Below are 15504 nucleotides of genomic sequence, written 5' to 3'. Positions count from 1 at the left end.
CATAGTCTTTTTCAGTCGATGGTTATCGATCGGAGGAGTAAAGATGTGGATTAGAAATTTCTTAATTTGACATTTACTCTCTTTCCTTTAGATTCTATATTTAGATTGAAAATCTCAACCTCCTTCATAAGATGGCCAAGTTAGGGCAAGTGCAATCTAAATTAGGTTCCCCAGTTTAAGTAAAAAATAATAAGAAAAATATTAACATATGAAGCGCATACTCGAACGTGGACACTGAACACTATGACACGGTTAATATTCAAAAAGTAGGATACTCGAGCACTCATTAAATATAATATATTAAAAAACAAAAAATTATAAACATGTTGCACTAGCATATTTGACCGGTTACAATCAGTCGGATTTTTTGTTACTTTTTGCTAAAAAAATCATCATTCCTTCTCCATTAGAATTGTCATAACCTCCTAGTGTCGCTCCTCTAGACGTGGCAACCGTCGTTCCAGATCACCGAGCATAAATGCGTCAACTACAAGAATAAGACAATTATCGACGTTTTGTACCATCGACCACATCCGTTGGTAATGTAGTCGTCTATCGAAGATTGAGTCGTCGGTAATAGATTTTCAACACCCGAAAAAAGAAAAACAGTCTCGACGGCCAACACTGTCGATAATCGGGTGAGAAAGTTTGGCAGGAAAGAATGGATGATAGGAGCATATGGCGAGGCCCTGAACGACAGATGATACTAGAGGTTGATTTCAACGGGTGGTTGGTTCAAGTGGTACTTGCTTGTTTGATTTCAATGTCTTAGGTTCAAGTCTTTTGAATGAGGAAAAAATCTCGCCACAAGAGCTAGCTCCACTAGAAAGTGAATGTTCTCGGTTCGGACTGGATTATCACTCGTGTAATGTCTTACACCAAAAAAAATGTAAAGCTTGTAACTCATGGTAGTGGTAAAAATGTCATGATTTTTTTTTTTAATCTTCCTTCTTAATTTGGTGTCTTCTTGATTTCATTTTTGACAAATCAACATCCATTTTTGGTACATGGATCAACCACTTGAGTAGAGTAAAATCTTGAAGAAAGATAGAATGAAGGAAATAAAACACAGATAAAAGATAGCACTGAATTTTTTTTATTTGGTTAATGACCCCATGGATCATATGACAATGATACCTCACACGAACATGAAAGGTAAACCGACATTACATATCACGGATCTCATAGGAATCCCTTTTCTTGAAAGCTTTTGATGCAGTCATCGAACATTTGCTCAAGGCTTTTGAATGCAGGAAACCCCAATGCAGTGATTTTGGTGGTGTCCATGCTATGTGTGTTATTATCTCCTTCCTGGCTGCCACACCTGCAAACCATAATCGAACTCAGAAAAATAAGCAAAAATATGTATCAAACCAAAACAATTATTGTTAGTGCATTGCATGTCATAAAGTTCAAGCCATTTAATTGATATCATGACTTGACTCACTTTTTTTCATATGGATAGAAAGGATATTGGGACTGAAGCATTTCAATGATTTGAGACCAGTGAGCAACTGTGCTTGAACAAACTAGCCTGCCAGAAGCTTTGGGCTCCTCCATAGCCAACAAGTGAGCGCCTACCACATCATGTATGTGTACAAAGCCCACTGTTGTGTTTGGGTATTCTCCTTTCAGGCCTGTTAAGTTTCAAAATGAGTGTAGAAATTTAACCTATAATATAGTAGAAATTTAGACATAATGAGCTACATAAACATTATATATGGCCTCAATTACTGCTTAATTGGTATACTATGCCCCTTCCCTATTTAAAAAACATCATATGTGGCCTCATTTACTATTTTTAATTTCTAGAAGAATTTTCTGTCTAGCAATTAATTAGAAACTGAAATACAGTCATTTTTCTAATTTCTGTATTTTAGTTAAATACTTAGTTGTGTAAAGATGGAAGTTAATGTTTCAGCGGGATGGTTAATTTTGGGTCTGAAAAAATATAATTAGGAATGGAAGGAAAACCATATATGCTCTGGCATGGTTGTTGACTGCAAATGATAAAATTATGTTCATATGCATTAGACTTAATATTTCTGAAAAATAGAATGTTGTTGTCCTTCCATCAAATGGTGAGGAGCATTTCCTTCTTCATCGATGAATGGTTAGAGGGACAATGTTGAAAAAGATATGGATGATTCCATGGTTTTAAACTCTTTAGTCTATTTGTCTCTATAGAATAAAGTAACCTTCAAAAATGAGAATGTTAGTTTGATTAGAATTCTGGATCTCATAAAAATTAGATCATGGTCTTGGATTTCTTAAATTCTATGATGATGTCTTTCATTTTCCAAGTGGTGTTAGACAAACTTGTTATGAGCAGAACTTAAGAGTTTTGTTCTGTGTTATGAGGGAATAGTATAACAAAGACTTGTCTCTGTCTTCATTAAGTGAGGGACTAGTCTGACAGAAGCTTTTACGTATGGACTGAAATACACTTTTGTTGGAAAGACATTTCAAATTTCCAAACCTTCAATTACTGAAATTTTTCTGTTTAAATCGCATGTATCATCTAGTGAGACAATCATGTTCGAGCCGAGTAGGATCATTATGGGCTGCAAAACTCTCCCTACCAAGTAGTAGTATTGGACTCGAACATGAGAACTATGCTTAAGCTAGAACAACCTCACGCCAATTGATCTACATATTTGGTGGTTCAATTACTGTTTTTCAATGCATAGTAAATTGCTATGTTATTAGAAATGAAACAATATTTTTGCTTAGACTGAGATTTTCCCTAAAGAAAATTTTGATAACTGTAGTTTGAACATATAACAGGAATCTAACCTTTGATAATGCTTAGTATCATGAGCAGCGTGCTGGTTGGCTGCGGTGCAAGAAGGGGACCAACAACGAAAGAAGGGTTAACCACTACTAAATCCATGCCACTTTCCTTCGCAATCTTCCAAGCTTCTTTTTCTGCTAATGTCTTTGCGTATGCATACCACAACTGCATATTCACAAAAGAGTTTGATAACTACACAATGGACATTTTCTGCTGAAGTATAATGTCAGCATTTACTTCAATGTGAAATTATTTCATGTAGGTAGCAAGTGTTATTACATTGTAGCGTTTGCAGTATTCTGGATCACTCCAATGAGATTCATTAAGAGGAGACACTTGTTGCTCATCATCACGGTATCTTATAGAGGAGCAAGAAGATGTGAGCACCACACGTTTCACATTAGCTTTTACACAGGAGTTGAGCACATTCAGGGCTCCTTTTATACAGGGATCAATCAAAGTTGCCTACAGCATATTTCAAACAATCAGAAATCACCTAATCAAAAAATAAACCCAAAATTTTATAGCATATCTAGATCAACTTCTCTTTCTTCATAATCAATTTTAACACCCAAAAATTATCCTTCTCCTGTAATTGGATTTTGGTTTTGGAGTAACCGTAGAAAGATTATTATGTGAAATCAAAATAAAACTATTAGTAAAATCGATTCTCTTGTTTTACTGTATAGAAAGAATTTGAGTGAATTCGCGATTTCATCATTGAAAGTTTAAGCGTTGAACAAGTTAGCCTATAGAAGAAGGAAGTACCTCCCGCAGTCCTGATTGTGTCAAATGTCATGTCGGTCAAGTTAGTCTCTGGCCACGTTTTATCTAACCATAGGAACTAGCTTGACCGACATTTGGCGCAATCAGAGACTAACTGAGGGTATTTTCTCTTTCAGGGACTAACCAACGCTAACACTTTCTAGGACGAAATTGAACATTTACTTACTCGTAACAATTTACACAGCTCTCTTCTGGAGCAGAGGAATCCCCTTACAGAAAGGGGAAAACTAACAAATAGTGGGTATAAAGGGGGAAGCACAACATACCTGAATATTGTCATCATATGGAACGAGAACAGGTGATGCTGTATGAAATACACCATCAACACCACTCACTGCCTCATCAAAGCTCCCTTCATTCAACAGATCAGCTTTCAAAATCTTCAATCTCTCTTTGGCTCCACTTAGTTCCATGAGAAAACCAACCTTCTCCACATCCCCTGATAAATTATTTTGCAAGTGTAACAAGGTTACAAAGACAATTAACATACAAAAAAAAAAATGAATACCTAATTGACTAATCAAACTATGAAAAATTAAGAAATCACATAAGAATAAGAATATGAATATAATACAGTAGTACACCAGCCCTGAGATATTCCATACCTGGGTTTCTCACGGTGGTCCTGACGGTGTGACCCTTTTCTAATAAGGCCTGTACCAGGTAAGCTGCTATGAACCCAGTACCCCCTGTTACACAGAATTCAGGCATCTCTATCTTCCTTCTTAGTCCCTCTAATTTGTGCTATCAAATCTTGGGTTTCTAGCTTTCACCATGTACATTGAACTTGATCTTATGTTATGTAAGTAGAAGACAGATAGACATGTAACACTTGTGTCCAAATGAATATTAATATTTTTATTAGGTGGAAGACAGATAATTCATTCAAATAATGTGAAGGACTTTTTTGTAATTACACGGAGGGCTAAAGCCCAGAAACTACTAAACTAGCCGAGGATAGGAAACACAATGTGAAGGACTTTGTGTTAGGATTGAAGTTCATAAATCCTACTTTTAAACTAAAATTAATAGTCCTGAGTTTCTGTTAATTGGATTTTTTTAGTTGGAAAGATAAATTGCTTCCTCCAAGTATTGATCTTTGGACCTCTATCACCCAGCTCACATGTCTCCTAACTCTTACTACTTGAATTATCAATAAAAGTGAGTTTGCACGATTTATGTTTAAATATTTTTATGTTAAAAAATTGACAAACTGAATCATGTTTAGATTATACTAATTAAAAATACTTTGAAATGTGTTTATTTTATAAAAAAATGGCTGGCTTCTAGGGTGCAGGGTCTTGCACAAAGTAAGAGGTAAACCCTTGAGTCCAGAAAAATACTATGCTCTCCCACTCCTCTCTCTTTCAGTCGACGAAAAATATGAACTTCATCGAAAAATATCAACAAAAAAAAAATCAGACCTCCTTCACCTATTCTTGCTCGTTTTAGTAATATATAGCTTCTAGAATCTAAAACTTATTCTTAATTTTTGAAAGAAAGTACATGCTCTGGAAGCCAAATATGGTTCTCGGAAAAGTAACTACTGGAAATTAGTTTTCGGAACATAAGCTATATTTCCGAAAATGAACTTTTCGTGTCGGAAAACCAAAATTAAGTTTTAGAATCTAAAACCTGAAATGTTGAGTTTGAGAGTATTTTAGGAATTTACACAGCACAGGACTATGAAGATAAGTTCAGAGATGGTAATAATAGTTTCCCCTAATTTTAATTAGCTCAATATCTAATTATTGGTAACACGGGCTTTCACAGCCTGCAAACCAAAATTTTGAGGCCCCATTTGGCTAGAGATCAACCGTAACCTAATTCCATGGATGCTGTTGAGACCATAATAAGGAAAATCCATTGATTATACACCATGGAATTCATATTCTCATATAAAAAAATCCATTTCTATATACTGCCGAGAGTTAAGAATATTCATTTAATTTGGAATTATGTTGCAGCTATTCTGCGAGACTATTAAATATGCATACAGCCAAATCCTTATTTTTTTTGTGTTTGGAAAAGAAATGAAAAAACTCAAATCCCTATTTAATCCGGACAGGCTAACAGACAATTCCTTTCATTTAATTTCCTTACTCTGATATTTACCCTTTAAGATCCACAAGATGGTGCCCTTTTTGTTGTTTTTAGGTTTAAGTATCACTCATTTGGAAACAATGCCATCCTCCTATATTTATGTTTCTAGCTACATTTTTAATAATGTAAAGTAACGTGACCACAAGTAAACAAGGACAGTTGTACAGTACAAAGGCTTATAAAAGTAATAATGGTGGAAAAGGATCTTAAGGTTTAGTTAGAAGTGGAAGGGGAAGTTATGAAAAAGTAATGCCAACTTAAATGAGCGTTGAGTGATATCAAGTCTTTCATTTAATCCTCTCATCTGCCATCTTCATTACATAGGGTCCCCTCTTGCCTTTAAAACCTCACCTCCCACCTTCACACTTATTATTACCATAAAAAATCAATCATCAAATTCTACTGCACCTCTTCTCCTTCCTAAGATCAAGATCATCATCATCATGCCTCCTATGTTGCCTGATTTCTCAAACTCAGTGAAGCTCAAGTATGTCAAACTTGGGTACCAATACCTAGTGAACCATATCCTAACCCTCACTCTCATACCCCTCATGGGTGGCATCTTCATAGAAGTGCTACGTTTAGGCCCTGATGAGATTCTCAATCTCTTGAGTTCCCTTCACTTTGATCTTGTCCAAATCATTTGCTGTTCTTTCCTCATCATATTCATAGCCACTCTCTACTTCATGTCAAAGCCACGAGCAATCTACCTTGTAGATTATGCCTGCTTCAAGCCACCGGTCACATGCCGTGTCCCTTTTGCTACTTTCATGGAACACTCAAGGCTCATCCTCAAGAACAATCCCAAGAGCGTGGAGTTCCAAATGAGGATTCTGGAGAAATCAGGCCTTGGAGAAGAAACTTGTTTACCTTCTGCAATCCACTACATCCCACCCAATCCAACCATGGAAGCTGCAAGAGATGAAGCTGAACTTGTTATCTTCTCTGCCATGGATTCTCTGTTCAAGAAAACAGGTCTTAAGCCTAAGGACATAGACATTCTCATAGTGAATTGCAGCCTTTTCTCTCCAACCCCTTCTCTGTCTGCTATGGTGGTCAACAAGTACAAGCTCAGGAGCAACATCAAGAGCTTCAACCTCTCCGGAATGGGCTGCAGCGCGGGGCTAATCTCGATCGATTTAGCGCGTGATCTTCTCCAGCTCCATCCGAATTCAAATGCTGTGGTTGTGAGTACGGAGATCATCACCCCAAACTATTACCAAGGCAATGAGAGAGCTATGCTTCTTCCAAATTGCTTATTCAGAATGGGGGGTGCGGCTATCCTTTTGACAAACCGAAAGAGTGCAAAAACAAGAGCAAAGTACAGATTAGTCCATGTGGTTCGAACTCACAAAGGCTCTGATGACAAAGCCTACCGTTGCGTGTATGAAGAGGAAGACAAAGAAGGGAAAGTGGGGATTTCACTCTCTAAGGATCTCATGGCCATAGCAGGTGAAGCATTGAAATCCAACATCACCACCATTGGACCTATTGTTCTTCCAGCTTCTGAGCAATTAATCTTCCTTGTAACCCTGATTGGAAGGAAAATCTTCAACCCCAAATGGAAACCCTACATCCCTGACTTCAAGCAAGCCTTTGAGCACTTTTGCATCCACGCCGGTGGACGTGCTGTGATCGATGAGCTGCAGAAGAATCTGCAGCTCTCGGCCGAGCATGTTGAGGCATCAAGGATGACGCTGCACCGGTTCGGTAACACCTCTTCTTCTTCACTATGGTATGAGCTGAACTACATTGAATCAAAAGGGAGAATGAAGAGAGGAGACAGAATTTGGCAGATAGGATTTGGCAGCGGTTTTAAATGCAACAGTGCAGTGTGGAAGTGTAATAGGAGCATTAAGACCCCTGTTGATGGACCTTGGGAAGATTGCATTGATCGCTATCCAGTTCATATTCCTGAGATTGTTAATCTCTAGTCCCTGCAGCAACAAGAGCACATGATTGATTGCATTGTTCATTGGTAGCTGCATTGCTTTGATTTCAGTTATTTGTTAATAAAACAAAGTTGAGTACTCATAGGACTTTTAATTACTACTATTTCTTATTACCCCTCACCTGTTGTAGTCATACCATGTTTCTGATCATTAGGCTATCATATTCGTCACTCCTTGTGTTTGTATTTTTTCCACAAACAATCATAAAACCCTGTGAATTTGCATATAGGGATGCATTGTCATAGCAGTTAGTTTATATGTTTTAGTTAACAATAATGAGTGTGTTTGGCACTCATTTGAGATGCATCACACAAGGGAGTGAAATAAATGTAAAGAATATATGAAAAAAATCAATATTCATTTGTGCATTATGTAAGCGAAATAAAATTTATGTTGATACTTTAGTTGTGTTTGCTTGCACCTAAAAGCTTGTGATTGAGTAATCTTTTATTTTGGCGTTTGTGATTGGTTCAGAGGCGTATCTAATTTTTTTTCGTTAGGAGGATAGAATAAAATTATAAAAATCTATATAAATGTACATATAGTTGATAGAGAAAAAAAAAATTGGGGGCAATGGCCCTGCCAATCCCTTTATATACGCCACTGATTGAGACTTACTATAAGATAAGAAACATAAATATAACTTGCACACATGAATTTTACATTTTGTTCACTAAGTAGTTTGAGTTGCTTGAGTCGAGCCTAAGCAACCATGTCTGGAGTTGTTCGAAGGTGTTTCTAGTCTGAGTCAAGTCATCGTCAAAGACACGTTCTCACTGTTCAGAAGCACTCACCCATGACTGGAGGCGGTTAGGCACGACGGGAGCCACTATCTCACATTCACAACAAGTCATGGAACTCGAGAAAGTGGCTAGCATGATTGGGTCACCCGTAAGAAATTCGAAGCGTCATGCTTAGTTTGAAGCTTCAAAGTTAGGCGAAGTGGATGCACATATACTAGGTAGTTGTTCTTAGTTTTATTTCTATTCATAGGATTAGAGTAAGAGTTACCTTGTAACTACTATAAATAAGCGTATGTAATTCTAGAAAAATGGTTGAACATCTTACTACTAAACACTTTGAAACACTTACGTCTACTACTGTTACGACACACGACTACTATGACTTACATGTAAACAAGCTTTCCTTCCACTATTAAGTCTTCTTTCAATCAATCTCAATTCATTTTTGGATTTATCGTTGCAAGTTTTTCTTATTTTTTTTGTTTGTTTCACTTTTGTTATATATGTCAACACTCCTCGAAGTGTTACGTTGGATTTCTCAATGGTAACATTTTTATCTTTGATCACCGGAACCTATATCTTTCAAGTTATCACCATATAGCTTGAACACTACTTCTTGTTTTCGGAACTAACATACGCATAGTTTCATTGCTTATAAAAACCCTAGACTTAAAAGAACCCATAAGGACCTTATCCAAGTCCCTAGATTGGTCTTTGGATACATTTATTTGCATGTTATTTTCACGAGGAAACAAATTGGTACACTCGGTGGGATACTTTCCAAAGTTTATTGTTAGTTTATGCGTTGGAGAAGTGGAAATTACACTTCAATGGCTAAAGGAAATAGAACCAGGAGCTCTTCCAATTTTGAGAATGAGGGTATTTTTGAACATAACGATAATGTAGATGTGATACCACTTGGGACTCTCCCACGACCCATGTCTCCATTTGTTAGCCAAATTGTAAGTAACATGCCTTTGAACATGGAGGTTAATGGAAACTTGTGAACATTGAAATGGAAACTCACAAACGTGAAGTCACCTGATTTAGAAATTTGGGGGTTAAGGTTCATAAATTAGGGTTCAAGTTTGGTGAGATAGGATTACTAAGTTAAGGCTAGGATCCGGTCCTTTTTTTTTATACGAGAATATAAGTTAGGGTTCTGGTCCATGTATCCATATTTTGTTTCAAATTTTTGCAATCCATTTTAAAAAACCAATGGATTTTTGTAAGTTAAATAGTCCAATGAAAATTGACATCCTAACATAAATATTTTCTTTATTTTAACCCTTTGCAATTTATAAATATAGACAAATTTATATTCCTTGTTACCCGTTTCTTGATTAGATTATCTCCATCTATGTTCCTGAATGATAGCTCAAGTAGTAAGAGCTAGAAGACATATGCGTTGAGTGAGGGAGGTTGAGAAATCAATATCTGAGATGTAATTTATATTTCCGATGTACCCGAAAAGATTGTCTATCTCTCTATTATTATTATTATTATTATTATTATTATTATTATTATTATTATTATTATTATTATTATTATTAATATTATAATAAGAATATAAAACCAATTCTTGGGGCACAGATTAAAAAATTAAAAAGAACATTGACACTTGATTTGTCTTCATTAGAAAGCAAGGAAGATGCGTAATAAGTCTTTATTGAATGTCAAAACAAGTGTCATTTATATCGGATTAATGTCTCATCATATATTTCGGAGCACTTTATCAATCCACCTATTAAGTTTTATTTGTTTTTAAGATATAATAAACCCAACTTTTTCTAATTTTAAATTATTATTAAATTATGTTCAAAAAAACATTATTAAATTAATTAAAAATGGATACCATAATTATTAAATGGTAGTTTTTTTATTAAATTTTTATTGCAATTCAAAATCCGGTGTAAAAGGTATAATGTCTCTCTATTAAATTGAAAATTCGATTACCACTTTTTATCTTAATGTATTAGCCCTAAATAAACATAATCATTAAAAAAAAATTGTCAGCATACATCTTAATGATAGAAAAGTCACAATTAACTTTTATTAATTATTGTAATGTCCCGTCAAAAAAATTATTGTAATGTCATTAAAAATCATTAAATGTCAAATTAATATAGTAGTTATTTTTGAAAAAAAAAATCACAATTGAATTTTGTTAATTATTTTAATGTCATTAATAACTATTAAATGCAATATTAATACATTAATAATTTTCTAAAATATGAATTATTTAATATTTAAATTACTAAAAATTAGAAAATATAAATATGACATCATCTATCTACTAATTATAGTATGAGAGAGAAAACTTATAAAGAAATACATAAAACTAGATATAAAACCCGTGCGTTGCACGGGTATTGGTTTTAATTAGAATATTTATCAACATTATATAAAAATTATGATAGTTTAAATAAAAATAAGAAATAGATATTAAATATTTTTTACTTATAAATTATAATAAAATAAAATAATTGTGTTAAAACATTTTATAATGAGTATTAGAGTTTTCTTTGTGTAAATAAGTAATACTATTCAAATTTAATAATTAGCATTGAAATGATTTTAACAATTTAGAAATGTATATATTTAATCATACAATAAATTATGAAGTGAATTTAAAATATTTTAAATTCATTATTAAGTTTTAATATCACCAAATAAATTATAAGAACATTTTCTTATACGTTTTATCAGCAATTAATTAACTTTAACTTTGATAATTACAATAAATTATAGTTTTAATAGTCGAAAATATTATTTAGTAAATTTTTTTATCTGTAATTTTTTTCTCTGTTATGCATCTTTTTTAAGTTGATTTTTTTACTAATATATAATAGATCCAAAAATTATATTTAAATAAATTTCTTTAAAAAACACACACACGTCATACTTAATAATGTTAATTTAAAAAAATTATAAATTATTTATTAATAAATTATAGCGGCATTTTTGAATTTTAAAACTATTTTTCTTAATTTTTCATTAATAAAATTAATTAATTTTAAGTATAAATAAAGTTTTCCATATAAAGATATTATTTAATAAAAGTTTATTCTAAAAATATCATCTTGTGTATACTCTATACACTTTTAATGTATATAAAAGACTATTCTAAATTACTTAAATAATTATACTATATAAATTTTTTATGTATGTAAAATAAAACAAAACAACATTATAGTCAATATTAAACAACACATGTAACTATTAAAAAAATTCTAAGTATATCTTTACGAAAAGAATTTAATCATTTACTAATTATGATATTTTATATATTTATTTTATATAAAATATATTACTCTATATAAATTTAATTATTTTCTCAACTTGAGGTCAATAATTAATATTTTAACTACATATAGAAATTTATTTTAGATTTTAATTAAATGTATAGGAAATGAGGATAAATAAGTTTATAAATATATTATTTAATGTTGGTAGTTCAATAGTTTTTTGACATTACAATTTATTCAGTTTTAATTTTATTATTTAATATATTTATTGGAAATGAAATTCTTTATTTTTAATGTATTTTAATATAGAGGTAGGAATTACTTGATGTATTTAATGCAAAAAAGCTCAAGTCTCCTTTACATATATATATAGATGAGGAGATGACACTTATCGGAGTTACCACTATTTAGTTTCGAAAATAATATATAATATAGGATATGATATATTTTCTTCTTATCGTTTTTTTCCCTCCACCCTTTTCATCTCAAAATGAGATGTCAACAAAATATTTTTGGTAAGTTATGTTATCCATGATTTTTTTTAAATATTGTAAAAAAAATAAATATTTACCAAAATATTGTATTTTGGTAAATATTTACCAATCTATGATAGTTTTGGCCTTGTTTGTGGTCACCTTTTGAAAAAAACTCCTCATATGAGGAGTTTTCTTTATGACAATGACGTTTAGAAGTAAGAGTTTTCACAGTCAATAGTTAGATCATCATTATCTCGCCTAAAGACTCCTCAAGAGAGGAGTCCTGCTGTCACTTCAAACTCCTGAAACGAGACACCACTATTTTGAGAAAAACTCAAGGAGTTCTCCTATCAAATCAATCTTCACCTACGAGGAGTCTCTTTTTCAAACGTGTGGCACGAGATTAACTACTTTTCACAGCCCATAAGACTAAAAGTAATTTCACACACAAATCCAGTTGAAAACATGTAATCGCAGTTGTTTTTCGACTAAAACATGTTCCAAATTACAACATAAAATCATTATTATTGATATTTTAGGGTATCAAATACATAGATAGTTTCTATTGGAAAACTTCCATAGTAATAATATACTCGTAGCAATTTATCTGAAATCGTTTTAAAAACTTATTCTAATTTATTTGTTGTTTTAAAATTTTAAGATAATATTATTAGTTGTCACTTTTTGATCGTATTTTGTTTCATTTATTTAATTTTACATGTTTTATTAAAAATAATACATTGAATATGATTGGATCATTTCGCACATAAATGCGAGGAATGTAGTGATTTTTGTGGTTGTTTTATAGAGTGTTTAAGGTGGCCTAAGAGTATGTTTTGGGTCGTCAACCGTGGTAGTTTGAATATGCTTGCCGCATTCTCTCTTCGGCTGGTCACCTTTGTTGGATCAATTAGTCAAATTTAATTCAGATGAACGTATTTGGAAAAGAGACTCCTCGTATGAGAAGACTGATTTGATAGGAGAACTCCTTAAATAGGGAGTTTTTCTCAAAATAGTGGTGCTTCGTTCCAAGAGTCTGACGTGACAGCAGGACTCCCCACTTAAGGAGTCTTTATGCGACATAATGATGATGTAATTATTGACTGCGAAAACTCTTACTTCTAGACGTTTTTGTCATAAAGAAAACTCCTCATATGAGGAGCTTTTGCAAAAAGTGACCACCTAAGAATCCTACATGGCCAAAACTACCATAGATTGGTAAATATTTATCAAAATACAATATTTTGGTAAATATTTATTTTTTTTACAATATTTAAAAAAAATATTCGTTATCCATTCACATAAATTATACTTCCACGTTTCAGCAATTAACAATTAACATTATTCATTCATTGTTTTGAAAAGCTAGTCCTGTAATTAGGCAAATCATTTTTAGTCAAACACAATAGTCAAATTCATACGATACGTTTCTTATAATCTAATCACGTAAATGCCAGTTATGAAACAACTTTCATCATAAGGAAGAAATCCACAATTTTCTAGAAGCAAGATCGATTCTTTTCAACCACACGCTTGATGAACTCTACACATAATCTATTTCTTTTTCTTTTTGTCTAGACTATAACCAACATTAGTGTTTTTCCAACCAAACTCTAGTAATCATCATTAAACAACTAATTTATCAATTTACAATTTATAAACTTAAGTCCAATGATAGTAGTACAAATAAACAAATATTATTCGGTGCCTTAAATTATTTTTCTCTACCTTATATAGTACTAATTATTAAAATAAATTCTCAGCACCAAACAAATAAAATTCTGAAATCGCAATTATTATTCAAGTTTGGTGCATCATTGATGATTGCTGTTCCTCCGAAGCATCCCACCAGGTATTATCCGCATCAGATTCCGTCACGTTTCCTAACGGCTTGCTGACCTTTCTCATGTCACCAACCGTAACGCCGTCACGTCCGTTATCTCTCACATAAACCTTCGACACGCCGCCAGATTCCACGCGCACGGTCTTCCCCACGGCGGGCCCCCACTCCGCCACCACCGACGGTCTCCGCTTCCGGAGGCGCGTGTCCCAAATCCCCACCTCCAAGTTCCCGCGTGAGCCTTCCGCAGCTGAAACAACCACCGCCGGGGACGCCGTGGAAGAACTCGCCGGCGCGTGGAGTGGACTTTCCTCGTAATCATCGAAATCTAGCCCCAAACCGAATCCAATGGTGTCCCATAGCTTCACGACGCTGTCGCTGCTGGCGAGTTCCGCCAGGGAGAAGATATCCCCAATGCTGCAACTCCGGTGGCGCGTGTCGATTTGGCTCCGTGATGACTCGTCGTTCTGAGCGGTTCCCCTGACTCGGAAGAAGAAGTCATCCAATCGGAGGAAGCTGGAAGAAGCAGAGGCAGAGGGCTCGTCGTCGAACTCCGACGACGAGTCGTTTCCGGTGTCGTCGTCGTCTTCTAAGTCATCAACATCGCCGTCGTCGGAGGAGATATCGCTGAAGTCGTCGTCGAAGAGGGAGATTGAAGGAAGAGAAGGTGGTTTGCTGCGGAATCTGATGATGAAAACGGTGACTCTGTTGATGATGCTGCTGAACGTGGCGACGAGAGCGAGAAAGACAGCGCCCCACTTGCAGAAATTGTAAACCACCGAGACGGATTGGATTCCGGCGAGGGAGGAGGTGATTGGAGAAGGGAACGATGGGTTTTGCAGAGAGTTGAAGCCAACTTGAAGATCGTTGAGCCTGTCGATTAAAGGAACTTGCATTTTTTTGGTGTGTGTTTGGGTAAGAGAGAAAATGGATTGAAGGCTTAGAAGTTGAAACTGGAACAGGGGAAAAATAGAGAAAGAGAAGAAGAAAAGGGAAAGTGAGAGGGTTTTATAGAGAAAATGCAAGGAAATTAAGTGGTAATAGGATAATATTTAATTCCAATAATGTTATTTCCTCGTGTATATATAGCCAAGTTCCTTAAACATCGATGATAGTACCATGTTTGCTTCCTGAGCGGTTTGTATAGAGAATGATTGTTGCGATAACTCTACTCATGTAACGTGATCTCAGAAGTTCGAAGTTATTAGTCTCATAACTGTCGCATGTGAGATAAGTCGGATATAAAAAAAACCATTATGATATTAGTTCCACGTAGGAAAAAAGGGTAGCAGGCTTTTTGGAAGAAGCAAATGGGAGAGAAGATTGGGATGGGTGAGTCATCAAAAGCCGAAAACGTAAACGAGTGGGGCCAGGTCGCAGGAATAGGTAATGTGTAGAACCTAAAATATGTGGTTGTTAAGGTCACTAAAAAAAAATGTGGTTGTTAAGGTCACTCAACACATTTTTTTTCCAGTAGGATTGTGACACGCGGTGACAGGTCATTGCTCTGACTGTGTTTGTTTGATTGTGGTGGTCGGTTTTTTTTGTTTTACTTCGTCTCT

The 15504-nt window shown here is 34.3% G+C and overlaps 3 protein-coding genes across 3 annotated transcripts; 1 reads left to right on the top strand and 2 right to left on the bottom strand.

Moving 5' to 3' along the window:
• Positions 1-1053: 1053 nt before the first annotated feature.
• Positions 1054-4402, bottom strand: LOC130739543 (tetraketide alpha-pyrone reductase 2-like). Its single transcript, XM_057591868.1, has 6 exons — positions 4186-4402; positions 3847-4019; positions 3074-3259; positions 2797-2959; positions 1448-1637; positions 1054-1324 (listed from the first exon to the last, which is right to left on the bottom strand). The coding sequence occupies exons 1-6, from the start codon at positions 4289-4291 to the stop codon at positions 1183-1185; spliced, it is 960 nt and encodes a 319-aa protein (XP_057447851.1). The 5' UTR covers positions 4292-4402; the 3' UTR covers positions 1054-1182.
• A 1619-nt stretch (positions 4403-6021) lies between these two features.
• On the top strand, positions 6022-7713 carry LOC130739542 (3-ketoacyl-CoA synthase 6-like). The gene has a single exon (XM_057591867.1). The coding sequence runs from the start codon at positions 6127-6129 to the stop codon at positions 7615-7617; it is 1491 nt and encodes a 496-aa protein (XP_057447850.1). The 5' UTR covers positions 6022-6126; the 3' UTR covers positions 7618-7713.
• Positions 7714-13699: 5986 nt separating this feature from the next.
• On the bottom strand, positions 13700-14944 carry LOC130739541 (uncharacterized). Its single transcript, XM_057591866.1, has one exon. It carries the CDS (start codon positions 14836-14838, stop codon positions 13903-13905), a length of 936 nt encoding a protein of 311 aa, XP_057447849.1. The 5' UTR covers positions 14839-14944; the 3' UTR covers positions 13700-13902.
• Between the last annotated feature and the right edge of the window lie 560 nt (positions 14945-15504).

Source organism: Lotus japonicus, chromosome 2 (genome assembly GCF_012489685.1).
Source record: "Lotus japonicus ecotype B-129 chromosome 2, LjGifu_v1.2".
Classification (NCBI taxonomy): Eukaryota; Viridiplantae; Streptophyta; class Magnoliopsida; order Fabales; family Fabaceae; genus Lotus; species Lotus japonicus.
Note: the sequence above shows the minus strand (reverse complement) of the source record. Positions and strands in the feature narration are given on the sequence as shown.

What these genes read in the sequence shown, in the direction of transcription:
- LOC130739542 (XM_057591867.1), top strand. Translation starts at nt 6,127, where the DNA reads ATGCCTCCTATGTTGCCTGATTTCTCAAACTCAGTGAAGCTCAAGTAT.
- LOC130739541 (XM_057591866.1), bottom strand. Translation starts at nt 14,838, where the DNA reads ATGCAAGTTCCTTTAATCGACAGGCTCAACGATCTTCAAGTTGGCTTC.
- LOC130739543 (XM_057591868.1), bottom strand. Translation starts at nt 4,291, where the DNA reads ATGCCTGAATTCTGTGTAACAGGGGGTACTGGGTTCATAGCAGCTTAC. An exon ending in CATATGATGACAATATTCAG is followed by an intron (nt 3,260 to 3,846) that starts GTATGTTGTGCT and finishes AATATGCTGTAG; the next exon opens with GCAACTTTGATTGATCCCTG. An exon ending in TTCTATCCATATGAAAAAAA is followed by an intron (nt 1,325 to 1,447) that starts GTGAGTCAAGTC and finishes TATGGTTTGCAG; the next exon opens with GTGTGGCAGCCAGGAAGGAG.